The sequence below is a fragment of the Lycorma delicatula genome, chromosome 2 (assembly GCF_047948215.1).
Source record: "Lycorma delicatula isolate Av1 chromosome 2, ASM4794821v1, whole genome shotgun sequence".
Classification (NCBI taxonomy): Eukaryota; Metazoa; Arthropoda; class Insecta; order Hemiptera; family Fulgoridae; genus Lycorma; species Lycorma delicatula.
Window position 1 is genome coordinate 201,219,634 of NC_134456.1, and position 19,427 is coordinate 201,239,060.

The window sequence follows — 19,427 nt, forward strand, 5'->3', positions numbered from 1 at the left end:
AAATTTCTAAATATATCATTCTGAAATAATATTTTTATATATTATTTTTTTATATGTAATTTTGAATTGTTATTGCAGCGAGTAAACAACAGACGTGTACTAAAGTATTTTACTAATTTTTATTTTTCATTATAGTTTAGTCTGCTAGACTAAATTAATTTAATTTATAATAGTGTAAGTAGCAACAGCATGTCTAACATTGCACGTGTACCAACTTTTTCAAAACCCGAAGAAAATAATCTTCACTCAAAAATTATAGTAAGGATCAGAAATTAAACATTTAAAAAGAAAACAAGATTTTCTGGAAATGATTTTGAATGTACGATTTCGGCAGTACAGTTACAATATTAACAATACTAAAAATTCATATTTTACACACCCGATCATAAAAATGACGCAAGTTTTATCTGATAAAAATAGGATTTTATTATTCTTTTAAAGTTATTTTTATTGATCTTTTTTTAATTTAAATATGATTTCTTAATTGCTATAATGGATTTTTTCTTTAAATGTAACAGAAAAGATATGTATGTATTTTTTTGTGTTTGACGTCTTATTATCCTCATGCTAAACGCGTGATTGATACTATTTGTGAGTATCTGCAACATTTTATTAATGATTTTTTGTTAACAATATGTTTTTTTACTATAATTAAAAAATAGAAACAACTAATTCCTTCTTGTAAATAATTTCATCATTTATAGAGTCATATTATCTTTGTTTTCTTCTTTTAAATAAGTAATTAAGAAATTAATGATCTTCTCAAAAATCATTTTAATTGTAAGTATAATAAAAGAAAGTTTTACCTTCAGAATAAGGTAGTCTAAATTGCTAGTTATGCAGTTGTTATTTAGCCTATAACAATTATAATTAATAATGTATGATTTTAATTTTTTTTTTAATCTAGAATAAGTTAAACAGCATTTTACGAGTACGATAAGCGGAGATATCTACAAAAAAGTAATTTTGGAAGTGGAAATTTAAATTCAACTCATTTTGATTGGTTTTCTTTTTGATCTTTTATATAATTAATATCTTTCTAAAATAATAGGGGAGGGCCGTATAAATAATACTTAGGAATCACCAAGATTATTTGATTAGCTTCTATTAAAAATCAAGCGCAAACTTTTAATGTAGAATATCTATTGACTTATATTGAATATTATTTTAGATAACTTGTTTTTGATGTACATTTTGTTTGTGTCATTAATTTACTGTTTTTGTAAATAATACTAATTAAAAAAATAATAATGCTTTTTGTTTATCTTTCTTTAAGTATACTTTGTTTTTATCCCTATGTAAATAAGTAAAAAGTAAACAATAAACCAAAAAACTTAGTCGCAGTTAGTGCGTCAGAAGGGCAGATTTCCGGGTTAAGTTAACCTTGAAAACGTATTCAAAAACCCAGTTTTTGCCTCTAACTCCGATTAACTTTAAAATCAATTGGGCTCAATTTCTACTAGGTTTACATCATCTTACAAATTTTCATTAAAATCGGTTAAAACTTGCACTCAGTGGAATGAAAAAAAAAAACGAAAAATGTACTCAAAAACCCTAAATCCTAATGTTTCTTAGCTCAAAATACGGTTTCTGAGAAACAATTCGCTTGAAAATCAATAAGAATCTATTCGCAATATGTTTCGAAACTCTGCAAAGTTTCGTCAAAATCGGTTGAGATTTGCGTCCGGTAAAGCCAATGAAGAAATATTATCTTTCCAATAAAAACACATGGTGCGTTGGTTTGTTTGTTTGTTTTATGTGCTCATATTTTTAATTTAGCTGCTATTGGCGCAGGGCGGACAATGTGGTGCGCTGGGAGGCTGCGCACAGCACACGAACGATTCATTCGTTCAAACGATTTATACTTCATAATAGGAATGATTTATCTAAAATTTTATTTGTGTTTTGGGGATAAAAAAGGAAAACACTGGGTTTAAAATTGAGTTAAATAATTACAACTAAAAAAAAAAAAAATACTCAAGCCAAAAATATTCAGGATTTTGAAGCTTTTTGTTTTAAAAGTTTTTGATGATGTTAGTACGCCAAATTCATGAACGTTATTTAGCTACAATTTGGAAAAACATTAACAAAATCACATGTAATGAAACATAAACCATGAAACATTTTCGCGCCTTTTTTCTAAGACATACATAAATGAATACAAACATATGCGGGCGAGCATTTTCTATTAAAATAAACATAAAAAGTATAGCTTCTTCTGTACTAAGTTATAAATATATTTAAAATAAAATATTATTCTATTTTTTAATCATTTACTTTGATTAAACAATTTTAATGTCATTATAAAACAGCGATAAGAAAAGTCTTAATTAAATCATAAAACAGGTTTTGAAAACACTTAATGAATTACATTAAGTAGTTAAATTTTTTGTAATTACTTTTGTCCTTTCCGCCTGTATTCATTTATTTATATACTTGCTTAAAACTAGTTACTAATTCCAAGCAATTTTGTATCATCTATAGACATGACTTTGAGATATCCTGTTTCTTGAAGGTAAATAAATATCTAAATTACAAGAACTTGACGGAGTTTTAATTAGTTATCTTTGCAAAACATCAGATATTACAATAAAATAAAGCAAATAAAATATTATTTACACAACAATAATAAAATTTACGTATTATTTGCGTTGCTAAAGAAGTTACAAGTAATTTAAACTTAGTATAAAACGTGTTTATGACACTACCAGATCAGTTATTACGATTTACCTGTAGTTATTTCTTCATAACATTAAATTGTTGGAATGTTATTCCCAGGTTACATCCATCATCTGAAATACTTGATTATACTGTTTGTATTTGAATTTTATGGTTCCCACTTAAAAATTTTCGGATTTACAGATAAAAACTATTAGCCTTGTAAGTAAAAACATACAGGTATAAAATCACTTTAGGTAGTTAAACTTTAAGGTTATCTTATGAAAAAAAAAATGTAATCAGATTTTACTTCACTCGATAAACAATAAATCTCACAACAGTATTTAATAATTCGCAAAAAGAAGCTGATTAAAAGCAGCTGAACAAAATGCCTATTCATATATGTTATTATCCGGTTGCCCCAACATTTTACTGACTAAGCTAATTTTACTAACCCCCAGATTACTTACCGATTAAGCCGTACTGCAACACGGAAGAATGTTTCATATACATTGCATCTTCTAATAAATTTTGTTTTAATAGATTTATTAGATAAACTCGAAGCTTATACGAAGGAGTACGAAATAGATTTTTGTAGTGTATCAAAAAATGCTAAGCCTGACTAGAATAGCTATTACCGTAGTTTCCACTTCTCAGAAACTAAACACTCTGGAGATTTTCGTTTCTACTTAATTATTACTAACATCTTTAACATAAAGAAGAATTTATTGGTGTATCACGTCAATAATGATCTACCGGGATTAAAATACACAGTATTCTGAAGGAAAGATTAAAGCTTATGATTATTTAATTTATTAAGTAACGTCTACTGATTTGAATATTTAACTTTCTTTTTTTCCAGATCTAAAACTTTTTTCAACAGTTTACTAGTTGGATGTTTCAACACTTTCTTGACAAAGTAAAAGTAATTTACTTTAAACTTATTGGAATAAAGAAGGTTTTATGTTAAAATGCAATAAAACAAGCGTCGTTAATAAAACTGTTCGGCAGATTCTAACACGCAGATATCACGTTAAAAAAATCTCTTTTTCTTTTTTAGATTCCTAAAATACAAATTCTGAATTTAAATTTCTGCTATATAACTATAGTTCATTTCTATCCGACCACCGTTAACTCAGACGGATTCGAGTTAAAGATATTCATTCAGTATATGAATATGAATCTGCATAATCCAGATTTATTCTCATGTAAATTCAATTTTCCTTCATAAAACTTTTATGTCACTTTGATCACTGTTCAGCTGATAAATTACACTCTGATAAGCTGGGCTAAAAAAAGCCAGAGAGTTTTTGAAATAACGTGCAAGTTGATTCTCATTATTAGCATATGAGAGGCAGGTCATTAACCAAAAAGTTTGTTTGCGATCTAAAAAATTACACCCGACATCAATCCAAGCTGTTTGCAAGAATTATAAAGGGAAGAGCCCTGCCCTTAATAAAAAATATAAAAAATCAAAATTCAAAAAACTACATAAAGATACGCTTCATTAGGTTGCAACTACGATTCTCTGGAATGCAGGAATATATGTAACATTTTTATTCTAATTTTTCTTGAGTTTGTTAAAAAAATGGTTTGAATATTAAAATCTCGTGTCTTATATCTTCAATTAGCTTATTTATATATCTATCTTCTATCTCTATTGCTATGTCTATCTATTTTATTGCGATATCTTCATCGCTATGCATTTTGCATTTCTCTTCTCTTTTCCCTATCTTCTGGTTCATTACGAAACCTACTCCTGCCTGCCCTTTATTTGAAGCTGAGTTAATTATTCTAAAATCACCTGACCAAAAGTCGTTTTCCTCTTGCCACCGAATCTCGCCAATTTCTACCACATCTACATTTAACCTATCCATCTACCTCTTTAAGTTTTCTAACCTACCAACCTTTTTTAAACTTCTAACATTCCACGCTCCGACTTGTAGAATGTTATTTTTTAATTTTGTGGTAACCCCTTCCTTAGTAGTCGCCACCCGGAGATCCAAACTGGGGACTAGTTTATCTCCAGAATATTTTACCAAGGAAGGCGCCTCATCTTTGTTACATGGAAATGCAGAGAGCTACATTTTCTTGGAAAAAAAAGCAACTGTAGTTTTTCATTGCTTTCAGCTGCTTTTACTCAGAAGATCGAGTGATGTTGATATGATCGTTTAAGTCCTCTTGACCTACGCCCTTAAAAACTACTGAAAGAGCTGCTGCCCTTTTTCAAGAATCATTCCTTAGTCTGGCTCTCAACAGATACCTCCCCGATATGGTTACACCTTCGGTCGAGCTGCTCTGTATCACTGAGCACTCAAGCCCCCTTACCATCGGCAAGGTCTCTTGATCTATAGGAGTTATTTATACCACGCACTTTTTTATTTGAAGTATTCGATTTCAGTTCTGTAAAAAAACTTAACAATAGAACCGCTGAAGGAAATGTCTCTGAAAATTAAAAAAAATCTTGGCAGTTATGCAAAGAAGACAGATTTTTAGTTAATTTAATTTTTTTTTAATATTTTAATATTTTTTTTTTTTAATTTGATTTAATATTGCTAACTATAAATACAGCAGATAAAGAAACTTGAACGTTCCAACTTGCAACATTATAACGAACCACGCTTCTAACTTGCCCCGCTCAAATTTTTCCGACCTTAAATTGAACGTAACCCAAGAATGACCGAATCAGTCATAAAATTGTCACATAAACAACTTCAGATACATTACTACAACATATCTAATTTTCAGAAATTGACGAGATAGTTTTGAAGATTTTCGAGACACAAAATTTTATACTTATGAAAACCACAATTTAAGTGAATGGTATTTTCTACTCATGCCTCAAAACGTCTCAAAACTCAAAACTCAAAACCTCAAAACTCATGCCGTAAAAAAATCATCGAATGAACGCATTTTGTGAAAAGTAAGGATTAAATAATTTAAAAAAAAAAAGAATTGAACCGAGAACCTTCACCTATTTTGAGGTTTTTTAAAAGAGAGATCTGAAACATAAAAATTATTAAGAAAATGTATAACGTATAAGCGTATTTCATATTTATAAAGTTGAACCAGATTAGTTAAAACGGGAAGAAATTTGTTGTAGGGACACTGTTGTGCATGTATATTACAAAATTTAATATTACTTATTTCAAAATTATGACTTGTAATTATTTTCATAGTTTTCTTAATTCTTTGCAGGGTTATGGGACACACAAAAAGTTTCGTCAAATCAGTTGTTCCGTGTATTCTATTTGATTCACTTAGTAGCCATGCTGGAACCAGAAACTCAAATTAGAGGAGTTGTTGTAATTCTCGATTTCAATGGGTTTTCTTACAGTCAGTTTAGACAAATGAGTATAGAATTTTCGAACAGATTACTGAAATTTATTCAAGTAAGTATGCATGTATTAAGATAAATGAACTTAAAAATTTGCAAAATAATTTATTTTATAGATATAAATTAAAAGTTATTATAAATAATTAATAAATAAAACGTACATAAATAAATCTTATTTGCCGTACATTGCAGCAATGTATTTGATAGATCCACATTTTTTTGGTAGCACATATTTTGTATACAAAAATTTCCAGGGAATGCATAACATTTTAATTGTTATATGCGATTAAATATTTTTAATCACGGCACAGAAACAATGTTTAATTATTTTTGTCATCCCCTGAAAATTTACAGTAATGATTTATCCGATAAAATCACATCAGATATAAATAGTAAATGTTTTATTTAATTGGAAAAATAAAAGAAATTAACCGAAGATTTAATTAACATTTATCTCAAATAAACACTCATTGTTTGTAAACTATATTTTGCATTGAATTCTATTTTGTTGAGTAACCTATTGCTAGAGAACAAAAAACAGACGTTTCTGGATGAAATTCAATTGACCTGATAAATGTAGCAGGTTAGAATAATTCAAGTTGTGTTAATTTTATTTCAGAAAGCCATGCCATTAAGGCTGAAAGAAGTTCATATCGTTAAAGAACCATTTTTATTTAATGCAGTCTGGACTCTTTTTAAACCATTTGTTGAAGAAAAGCTACAGAATAGAGTAAGTAAATTTTTATCTTTCTTTTTTTTTTAAATTTAAGATAAAAAATAATTAGCAATAAATGCAAAAAACAAATAAAAGCTAAACTCGTGTGTGTGTGTGTGTGTGTGTGTGTGTGTGTATATATATATATATATATATATATATATATATATATATATATATATATAAAATTATAAATACATTATATAATTTATAAAAATGTACATATATGTATATATAAAACAAGGTCGTATACTTTAATTGCGATAATTTCCTATTTACAGTCTTGGTTTTTGTTTAATAAAAATATTTTTATGTATCGAGGACTTCCGGACAACGACCTGTGTGTCTTGACAGGAAATGAATGAAATATATAGTTTACAATAGTTTATAGGTCACGGATAAATTAAACGGTATTACATTACACATAGGCTACATCAATAGCTTTATATATGCTCTTTTATAGTTCACGTGTTTACATATCAAATGTAAATGGATTTACATTTGATGTGTAAATAGTTTAAGTCGTATTTTAATATTTATCTAATTTAATTCTCAACGAGATGTTTTACTAATGAGTGAAATACTTGATAATAGTCTACAGTATTAGATATTTTTTTTTACGTTCCCATGAAGTTAATAATCCAGTGTTATAAATACTGTCTACTTACTCATATATAAATAAAAAAAGAAGGCTACTCAAAAACAGTATGAAATTTTAGTGCTCAACTGCATACTCTTTCAGAATTGTAACTATTGCGAACAAATTTTAAAAACATTCTGCCTAGGAGCATATGTGCTGCTTCTACCGATAGTTTATCAAAAGTATATCATTTATCAATGAACTGCTACACAAAATTAAATGTTAATCTTGATTATTAACAAGTTCATATAAATGAACACATTTAAAATTCACGTTAACCGTTGATCGTGAACATTTTTATGTCCACGGTCTAGTGAAAGAAACCATCACCTGTCAACATTTCAAGATACATACTACTACAATAAATTAAAGAAATACAAAATTTAATGTCAGATGTATCATTTACTAAACTACAATAGAATCCAAATTTATTAATTTTTACTATCAAGGAATTATTTTTGAAATGACAAAATATACCAGTAATTTTCACTTTTATCCCGCGTCTTTGCACAGAAAATTTGATAAGGTAATTATGAGTTAAATATTATGACAATTTTTAAAGGACCAGAGAAATGAAAGTGAAAAAAAAAGCTGGCAATGATGTTGCTAAACTTTACCGGCGTTTGAATAGAACTTAAAAATGCAACTTTTCCCTTAATAATAAAATTTAAAATTATTATTCCCAATACGGCTTTACTGATTTATTTAACGACAAATAAAAAAAATAGTAATAAAAAAAATCCAATATAAAATCGTGTACAAAGATACTCCGTAGTAATATATTATTCAGTTTAATTTAAAATGTTTCAAATACGTATATTTTAAACTATTTAAACTAAACTTAAATTTTAGACAAAATCTTAAATTTTGTTACCTTTGGAAAAAAATTGAAAATTATTTCCGACATAAGGACTCTCTTTAAAAACGTATTTAATCAAAAGTATTTAAAACGTATTATCTCAAAAGTTTTAATGTGTAATAGATTTTAACTTCTAATTTTACTGGTGGAAATAATATTAAACAAATTAATGATGTTGTTTCATTGAGATTTTCTATTATGAATATCTAACAACTAAATGTTGTAGACCCCTCAATTTACTTCCACTTCTCATCTGATTTTTTAAATTTAATAAATTAGTCTTTAAAGCCCACACTACTACATCAATTTTACCTTTGTTGGTAAAACAGGCTTGGTGTTTACATTATATCCAAATGAAAGTTTAATATTTCAGCCAATAAAGCCATAAGACACCAAACAGATATACATGTGCGCGCAACGCGAAGAATGTTGTAATCAACTATTTTTTTTTCTACCAAATGATTTCAAAACGTTGAGAAATGCAGATACCGGAATGGGATCATTTTTTTGTCAACAAAAATAGTTTCTGCAGTTATATATTGATTATAAATTAGGGAAAGTAACAAAATATTTTAAGAAATACACTGTTAAGATAATATGTTGTCTATTCAATACCAGTTACATAAGTAACGGAAAATTTATAATTACAATGGACTATTTGTGTGGTTAAAAATTGTATTAAACGAATATGAAAAGTTTTACAAATAGAAGTAATACAAATACAAGTACTCGGTGTTTTAAAACACCGAGAAAAAGATCTTCATAAAAATTAAGCGCTTCTCAAAAAGTTTATTAAGCAAGATTAAACATGAAAAGGTTAACGTAAAATTAATAAACTTAAGATTTAAAAAAAAATAAATTATTAGGTTATAGAAATTAGAGAAAAACTGGAATAGTTACTTTTTATAAAATATAAATTTACACCACTTTCTATAGGATGATTAAAATCTTCTTTTTTTCAGTTGTTTATCCATGGAAAAAAAATGAACTCACTTCATCAACATATTCATCCTGATTATTTACCAGCAGAGTATGATGGTAACAAACCTACCATGGATTATTCAAGTGCAGATTGGTACCCAGTTCTCTGTTCAATAGAAGATCATGTTGCAGGTAAATTCATTTAGCAATCAAACTATTGAGACGGTTTTTTAATTTTATTAATAATATAACGTATACAAGTATTAATTTTTTTTTACTTTTTTTGTGATAGTCGATATAAAATAAAATAAAAATTAAAGTAATGTAATTTTTAAAACACCGAGAAAAAGATCTTCATAAAAATTAAGCGCTTCTCAAAAAGTTTATTAAACCAAAAACTTTAAAACAAGCCCTTCTATTATTACACCATTACTTAATAGGGTAAAGGTAACACTGCAAGCGACAAGTTATTTGGATGAAAAATAACAATCATGCTTAAGCAAAACAAAACATTCCATATCTATAATAATGTAAACGAAGGATGGGGAGGAGTGAATTGATTGCCGAATTTTCTCATGTTATATGTATCCATGTATTGATTCCATTTAAAAAAAAATTGTTATTTTTATTTTTTATTTTTTTGTCAAAAAATAATTTCTTAATATAATTAATCATATTTAAAATATAACTATTATATTTAAATATAATCATTATATATGAAAATCCAATAGTAGTTTGATAAACCAATATTTTTTTGTTTTCGGTAAATATCCAAGAAGTAAAAATATATGTACTTTTAAAATAACATGCTATTAATTTGTTACTAACAAAATTCTTGCTACTATATTAAAATAAATCGATGATACAAGCCTTTTTACAAATGTAAGTACCTTTCACGAACGGAGTATTTTTCACTTACCTTATATTGACTTCCGTTACAATGAATTTTATGAACAGAGTATTAGGGCATTGTGGCTTTTATGAATTAGACCACAGTAAATTATCTTTGTGCATATAAGCAATAATTCAGTCCAATAAACCATACCTGATGCGTTTAATGAAAACGATAAAAAGTATGCATAACACGTATCTGTGTCCTTAGAGTCGAAACCCGTAAGTGCGGCACGGATCGAGTAACGCGCTACCAGTACCTATTTCCGTTCGAGCACATTTTTTATACTTTAGATGCTGCCCCTCTTCCTATTTTCTCATCTTTTGTTGCTTATACCTACTTGTGAAGATTTAAAAAAATAAACAGTAATACAAATTTTCTTTATTTATAAATTTACAAGTACGAAATGGATGTATTGCTATATAATATTTAATTTAAAAATAAGATCGCACTCACACTTAGATAATTGCAGAATTATGAAATAATTCAGAAACAGTTTGAATTAAACGATTAATTAACGGTCATTTTTCTGAAAAACATAATTTATAAAACAAAAATTGTGTATATTTGACTCATAAGTAAATGTATGCGGGTTGTATGTAATCGTGTCATTTACAGATGAGCATTAATTAATATTATTTGTTGTACACATAATTTATATCCTATGTGAATATATATGACTATAAATTAATATAATAACAATCCTAAGTATTAATAATATATATTGCAGTAATATAGCTTGAAAAAATAAAATTAATAAAAAAAAATAATTAAAAGATATGCGGAAAACAAAAATTCCGATTTTCCTTATTCAAAAGCGATTGTGCTCGTAATTGTTGATTGATGTGTTTTTTCTTTAACTTACCTACAGTGTAAGTTAAAAAATATTTAACAAATAAGAAACTTAGTCTCAGAATTGTATTTTACCAAAAATTTCATTTAAAACCAAGCATTTACAATAAAATATAAATTTTATTACAAAGAACAGTTATTTAAACGTAAGTTCATTGTATCTACCAATAATACATTAAACTCATTGCAACTAAAAATGGTGAACTAAACTAAATATGACCAAAAATGATAGAACGCTCTTCATCTTTGATGTACTGAGCGGGAACAATAGTTTTAATTTTACAATTGTTCGGATCGAATGCAAGTATGAAGATTTTAATTGTCATTCTTGTTTGATCGAATGGACGTGGCCTAATGTTTTGCTAATTTGTCGTAGACTAATTTTTTTACAATTAAAACAAAATTACCTTTCATTTAAAATAAAACATAATTCTGTTAACGTTATAACAAAAATAATTAATCTATATCTATTAAAAAAAAATCGTCAATAATATAATCAAATAAATTTATTATGGTAAACATTCCTATAGCAAAATGTAGTATCCACTGCAGTAAATTAACAATAAATATTTTGGCGTACGCATGGTTGCGTTAGCACCAGGCCTTACGTGGACGGACGAAGGGTAATCGTGCTCGATGAACAAAGCACATACACAGCTGGTCTCCCAAGGTCAGTCCGAATAAAACTTTCAGATTGGTCTAAAGGATCGGAATGCAATCCACAATTTTGTTCGTAACTAAACAAAATACAGTATTACGGGACCTTTGTCCGGGTTCTACGATTCATACATAAATCTCCCGCTATCCTTGCTTTCCGTTCCATTCCATTCCAGTGTGAAATCTCGATGGAGGTAGAGCTTAATTTCAACACAAGGATAAGACCCCATCGTGAAGTTTTAGCTATTACTCCGTCACTCTTGTATCTCTTAAAATATTATAAAAAATTTGTCTAATTAATCCATAAATAATTACTGTATACCAAGTGTTATAAGGAGTCTGCAGCAAAATCCTTTGTCTGCAGCACAATTTTAACGAGAGTTATAAATTATTTTTTTTTTAATATTATGAATTAATAAAAAAAATTGCCATAATATTCTTACAAAAATTGTTAAATTATTTTAATTTATAATTAAATAAATTAGTAATTCTATTTTGTTAATACGTTTTTAACGACTAGTTATACAAAAATTAATTATTTTATTATTAATGAGATTAAAACGGAGTGGAATAGTAAATTTAATTGAAAATAACAACAAAAATTCAATAAATTTAGCTTCTCATAAATAAATAAATAATGTAATGAAAAAAAAACTTAAGTCATTTTCTTTCACCACACATTCCAAGTGAATTGTAAGTAGATTTTTTTTGTTCAGTTGCTTTCAGATTTTAATCTGGGTCAATCTTGGCATTTTTCATACACTACGTTTATTCTTAACCATAATATGCTGCAATTGGGCGTTAACTCAATTTAATTAAATTATTACTGTTTAAATTATTTATTTAAAGTAAAATAATCAAATTATAAAACAGATGCTTAGATTTTTTATCTAGGTAACTACTGAACTTTTGAACATCAGTTTGTGCAACATAGAATTAAGTTAGGTCTATTAATTCAATATTATTATTGTTACCAGCCGAAATTTATTTTCGTTTTACTTTACACATTAATTATTATAAATGATTCCTCTCGGTTGTATTAAAAAGAGTATTTTCATGAAATTTATTAGCCTAGAGCAGTCAAAGCCGGCCTAAAACATTTATTGGCAAGTTTTAAAGCCACAAAGCCCTCAACATTAAAACATTCATAAGTATAATTTGGATGCAGTCTTTATGATTAACTTTTACAAATCACTTCCGTAATGTGAATTATTTATATCATTACAGTAAGAAAAATATTCACAAATTTATTTTATAATTTCTTTTTTTATTAATAAACCTAAACGTAAATTTTATTACTTTTTAAATGTGTACAATAATCTAAGTCTCCTCTGCGAATTTATTCATTACTTTAATAGTAGTCGACTTAACGTGCAGGTTTACTGAAGAGCTTAGTGATGAGAGTGCGCTGTTGTATGTGTTTGTCAACAGCACGATCACTCAAATTCCTCGTAGTTTCAGTCGCCTTTGTCTTCTGTAGACTACCGGTATAGTCGGACATTGATGTACTTTCTCAGTTCACCCACGTAAACAATCCTCAGAATCTAAATGAAAAAAAAAAAAAAATACCTGTTTGTATTTCTTGGTAAATATTATTCCGTGTTTTATTATATCTTATCTACCTATTTTAAAAATTGTTGGGTTAGTTACAGAGCTCAAAAATTACATATACTACTATTACATATAAAATAAATATATTACTATTTGTAAAAAGTAGCGAGTTACAAAATTATAACACTTTATATTGAGGAATTTTCTTTCGTTGAAAAAACTGTAAATTTAAACTACCCCTTAAAATTTGGTGAATGGATATAAGGAATCCATTTTGAGATGGATGTAAAGGGACGTTATCTATCGGGGCAAGCAAGAATAAAAAATAAAAGTGATCACTATAATCAACGTTCATAGGCTAAATTTTTATAAATAAAAATTTTGTGCGATTTAGAAGTAATCTTCTCGTTAATTACTGTTTTGATCTTTGTCAGTATAATACGAGTAAAAAGAACGCAAATCCGCTTTATCTTACAAAACGAATTCTATAATATTATAAATAGCCTGAATGCTGGTGTTACAATTTATGCGGACGGCCTTACATATAATTAGCCCAAAATATCGACATGTTCTTGTTTGCTCAGATTCTATGAGTGCCTTTCAGGCGATTAATGGCGTGTACTCCAGTGTCTGTGAAATTCATTGTGTCATTTCACAAATGACTAGACGTAAAACAACACTGAGCTTCTGATGGATCCCAACCATACAGGAATTTCAGGAATGAGCGCGCAGATAGTGCGGAAAAAAAGACGTGTTTTCATTCTGCTTTACCAATCGCGTTGCTTCTAACGATCTTGTCCGTCTCCTGAAGAGGGTGGTTCACGATGAGTGACAAAGTGAATGGAAGAATACTATGAACAATAAACATCGTCAGTATAAGAATACCGTTTCATCGTGGTCTCCTCATGCAGAAATAACCGTCGAAAGGAGGTTTTATCTACCTTTTACGAATAGGGTACACGAGGCTCGCTTATGGATATCTGATGACGCAAACAGTTCACCCCTTTATGCTCACTACGACTGTCTACTAAAAGTGCACCACATCTTTGTGGATTGTATCTGTTATGAGGTACTGTGTGGCAAGTTTCATCTAGGGGCTAAAATGCGAACTATTTTAGGGAATAATGAAATGTTCCCTATGTTTTACGATTTCTTAGGGCCGTCCGTTTATATTCAACTATGTAAATTAATGTAGTGTGTTTCAGCTATTCATGCCATTTACCGTAAAGCAGAAAAATTTAGATATATAATGTGATATATCAGTTTTTGTTGCAACAAATATGTCGTGTCCGGGCTATGATAATGCAAAAGCGCTTTTCGCCCAGAAACCCCCCCCCCAAAAAAAAAACCGAAGTAATCTATTTAACAATTTTTTTATTCTGCTTATTTGAGACCACTCGGCTCCCAAACGGGTTTGCACTGACTTTTCGTAAATTTTTTCTCCCACTAGAAAAAAAAGATTCATTTTCTAGTAAATGTGTCTTGTCATTTGCTCCATAATAAAATGAAAATGAATCTTGCCATTTTATTCAAACCAAAAAAAAAATATTTTTGTAAAAATTTACCCGAAGAATTCATATTATTCTTTTCTTCCTAGAAGTAAATATTTTTATGTAATTTTGTAAAGATGGGAATATAAGGTGTATCGATAATTAGATTTTTTGTTAAACTAGTTAGCCAGCTAGTAACGTTAAACAAAAATGTTTAACTGTTAAACCATTTATCTGGCAACTAAAGTGTTAAAGAGTTAATTTGTTTTTTTTAACGAGGTTTCGTTAATTAATAAATAAAACTAAAATGTTTTTCCTTTTTTATGTTTTTGTAACTTTATCATAATAATTACACCATAATTTTACTTAATAATACATATATTTTGTGTTTTTTGTTATTTTTCTAGCTTGGCAATCATATGGAAAAGTGAAAAATGATAAAAAACCTTGAAAGTTGACAACTGTAATCATATAAACTAAAAGGTTCGTTTACAATATCAATTCATCATCTACATTTAACATGAAGATTGCAAAAAAAAATTCTGTTCCACTATCCAACATAGAAATTTTTAAAAGATCAATATTTGATGATAAAGTTTATTAGATTACACAGATTTTTAAATGATTAACACATTTCAAAATTGTATTATTAATATTTATAACGTTTGTATTTCTCGAATATATATTTAAATATACAAATAAGCAGAAAGAAATATATACATGTGTCTAGATTCACGTTTTTATAAAGATAAATTATATATCCCCACTGAATCTGAATGAAGTACATCAATAACAAAGATCTTTATAAAAGTTATTACCTCATAGTTGTATAGTATATAACTACTACATTGCAGGTGTCTAAAGATACTCTTATGTTGAATATATTGGTGGGAAATTCATTCTAATCGGATAAATTATGATTAAATAATTTGTGGTTATAAAAGCTTCTCTTTTTTCCAAAATGTAAAAACAAATCTCATACATGTTTTTAATTTCATATAAAACGTAGACCGATTAGAAAATATTTATATATTTAATTGCGGTATCTACCAGAAATAAACAGCAGACCACAATGACTTTTTGAATCACTGTAATTGTTTTGTACCAGTGTATAGTTTTTATTTTTATTTTTTTTTAATTACGTACATCTTTAATTGCAATTCTAATTGTAATTTTAATACTATTTAATTATAACTGTATATTATGGTAGTTTTTAACAGAAATATTACCTAATAATTTTACAATATATCACAGGTAAATTGCCTGTGATATTACCTTAGTGTAACTTACCTTCGTAAGTTTAATTTTTGAATTTACTGAAAAATATTATTATAAATCTACCATTATTATTTTAACATAACATCTCTTATATACGTAAAAGAATAATTTTGGTATTATTTAAAGTAAATATCATTTGATTTTCCATCAGCTATATTATTTAAATGACAGTAAATGGAAAGTTATTATAGGATTGTTATTTATTTCAGGTAAATATTTAAACAAATATTTATAACATATTTTATATATATACTGTTATCTACATTTATTTATTTTTATTTATGTGTTTGCATTTTATAATTATATTTTTTATAACAGAATATGTTGTGTAACTATTTTTTACTATGCTTAGTATTGTACGTAAAAAGAATTTAATTTTAAAAAAATAAATAATATTTTTTTTAAAATAACAGTCTTTAATTAATTTAATTTTTAATTAATCTTAAATTACTCGTCAATAGTCAATTCATTCACCTTTAAATTAAAGAAGACATCAAAAAAAGTTATGTTCTTATTTTGGAGATAAACAGAAAAATCTGAATTATAACTTGCAATAACCATTATTAGATAAGGACGGAATAGTGTTTCAAAAACACAATTTTAAAATAATAGCGACATTACAAGATGCGAAGAGGTCAACAAGTAATAAGGATCACACATAAATACATACTGTAGCAATCGTGATTTATTTCACAATTTTAATTTATTAAACGTCCAAAAAATTGAATTGAAATTAAAAACATGTTATGTTAAAATACTAACAAAAACGTCTTGACTACAAAAGAAACCTTACACCGCATAGAATACACCGCATAAAAACGCACGCGCGTGTGTGTAAGTGTATGCAAGATTGTTAAATATATTATCTTCTTTTCTCAAAACGAAAATAATGGGGGGAAAAAAATCATTATAAATAACGTAGTTATTAAAATATAACTTTTTAAACACAGATATAATAATTATTATAATAAATATTATTATTGTATGTGAGTTTGTGTATCAAACTGATGTTAATTATATTATTTAAAAAAATAATGTGCATGTTTCGTCGGAAATTCTACCTTAAGTTTTAAAATTGATCGATACGAGTGGAATACGCGTATGTCAGGAAATAATTACATAACTAAGATTAGCAAATATAATAATGAAAAAAAAAATTAAAATGACCTTTACTAGTGTCAATATATAATTAATTTCATATGATTCTAAATTAAGATGTAACAAATAACTACATTCATTACATAGAATTACGCAGTATATTTAAATTCATAGATGCCGAATGGAGTTCGTCCTTGAATCGGTAGCTGGAAAAAAATGGATGATAAAAAATGAAGTAAACATACTTATTGACAAAATTATTTCTTGATTTATTGAAGGTTTAAATTAAAATTTTTACTAGACAGTGATAAGCACAAAGGTTTTCGGTTCAGCTATTTCAGTGTGACATTTTTTTCTCAAGGAAAGAGGAAAACATTTTCTTTGCCGATGTTTCAATTCAAGGTAGTATTAGAAAATTTAATTTATTGTATTACTTAATTTATTTTCTTGTATTTTCAAGTAGTGCAGATTTTCCCATTACAGGGGAAATCTGGTTAATAATTTACAAAATTTTAAAACTCTGATGTGGACACCACACGACTTCCTTGTACGCCTATTAAATTACAGATACTTTTTTTTTTTAATGAAAAGTACAAAAAATTTTATTTCATTAAAAACTTTTGATATTTTTTCTTTAATTTTTTTTTTGTTATTGATTTATTCATCGTAAAAATTTCTTTAATAAATAAATATATTTAAATTTAAAAAAAAAGTTTAAAAAAAGGAAATGAAGTCTAATTCGAACTGAGATCCAAATATTTCATTAATTAAAATTTTATTTGGATATAACTCCGGAACCAATGAAAATTAGTACCACTTATGATATATCGTTGAAAATCTCTCAATGAGGGCTTATTACTGCAGTTAAAAAAAAGTAAAAAATCCAAATTTGTTTTTAAATTTTGGGCTTTTTTGGACATTTCTGTTTCAGTCGATCGCAATCAAAAGGGGAGGTGCACAACAGTCTTACAAATCTTATAACAGTCCTAAAAAAAATTTCAACATCCTACTGCTAATACGGCTAATAGTTTTTGAGTTATGCAAGATACATACGCACATATAGACAGACGTACGACAGACATCATGTCGAAACTAATCAAAATGTATTCAGAGATGGTCAAAATGGATATTTCCGTTGAAATCTGAAAACCGAAATTTTTCGTGATCACAGTACTTCCTTTCACAGTACTTCGTACAAGGAAGTAAAATTAGTGTGGTCTTATTTTTTTCCTCAATTCTTTAACTGTTATTTTAACAATTTCATTACATTTTTAAATTTTTCTTCAGGAAAATTTTAAAAAGGCAGTATTTTTTTATTACTCTTTAACCAAACAAAATTTTAAAATACTTTTAATATTGAAAAATATTTCTAAATTTATGTAATTAAAAAAAATCTATTAATATTACTTATCTAATCTTTTCTCATTGTAATCGCCAATTTGGGAGATTTATGAATGGAGGGTTTTCAAGTTATTTTCTATTTTTCAAGTAATAGATATTTCATTCAGGAATGTTTATTAAAAAAAACTGATATGCTCCTCTTCATAAGCTGAGTGAGAAAATTTGTATAATAGAAAATAACCATTTTTTTTTTTTTAATCTGACAAATAAAACTAAATTAGATAGGTCTGTAGAAAATTAACAAGAAAGTAAAATAAGATAAGCTATTATGATTTACTATTATTATGAAGCAAGTTAATAATATTTAAACTCATAGGCAAATATCTGAAGAATAGGTAAAATTTAGTCCTACTATAATATGGCTAGGGTAGTATAGTAGGTATAGCCCTACAATACCTTATTTCATCTTACTACTATTCTCATAAAAATGAATTGAACTCATCAAGGTACAGCCTAGCCATAATGAAAATTACTCATTCTCATTGACATAACAGATAATTATACCCAATTTTTATGCCGCAATATTATTTATAAAATGAGTTTGATAGCGTTATCTTTAGTCCTAAAACAAAAGTGTATTTCATGCATTGCACATGCTGTTACTCATTCCCTTCTTTTCCAAGAGCTAATTAAAAAACTATCTCTGTTTACATGAGAATGAACTATGAATAAAATTGTTACGTATGTAAAGTTGATATTACAATTAAAGAAAACAAAATCTTTTGATAAACTTCATATATATTTTCTAGAATTACTAACAAAATTAATTAAGGCACTTTCTATATATATATATATATATTTTAATTAACAAAAAATATTATTGTAAAAAATAATGTTAATGACCATTATCTAATAAAAAAATGTTTTATTTTTTGTGAGTCAAATTCTACAGTCTTCAAATTGTATGTTAAATCAAAAACTAACAGTTACCATTCAATCCTATTACTAAAATATAATATAATTCTAAACTTTACATTACTAATTCCACTAAATAAAATCCAAGTATATAATAAGTATAATTTATATAATGTAATGTAGTAAATCAAGTTTCATGATGAAAAAAATTCAACTGAAGAGA

At 27.1% G+C, this 19,427-nt stretch overlaps 1 protein-coding gene across 3 annotated transcripts in view; it reads left to right on the top strand.

Moving 5' to 3' along the window:
* Nucleotides 1–16,260, top strand: part of LOC142319569 (clavesin-1) — a 70,757-nt gene extending 54,497 nt beyond the window's left edge. For all 3 annotated transcript variants that reach the window (XM_075357007.1, XM_075357008.1, XM_075357006.1), the window contains 4 exons: nt 5,857–6,050; nt 6,615–6,725; nt 9,172–9,322; nt 14,980–16,260. In XM_075357007.1, the coding sequence (XP_075213122.1) occupies nt 5,857–6,050; nt 6,615–6,725; nt 9,172–9,322; nt 14,980–15,023 (500 nt within the window). In that variant the 3' untranslated portion in view covers nt 15,024–16,260. The remainder of the gene's footprint in view (nt 1–5,856; nt 6,051–6,614; nt 6,726–9,171; nt 9,323–14,979) is intronic.
* Nucleotides 16,261–19,427: the final 3,167 nt, after the last annotated feature.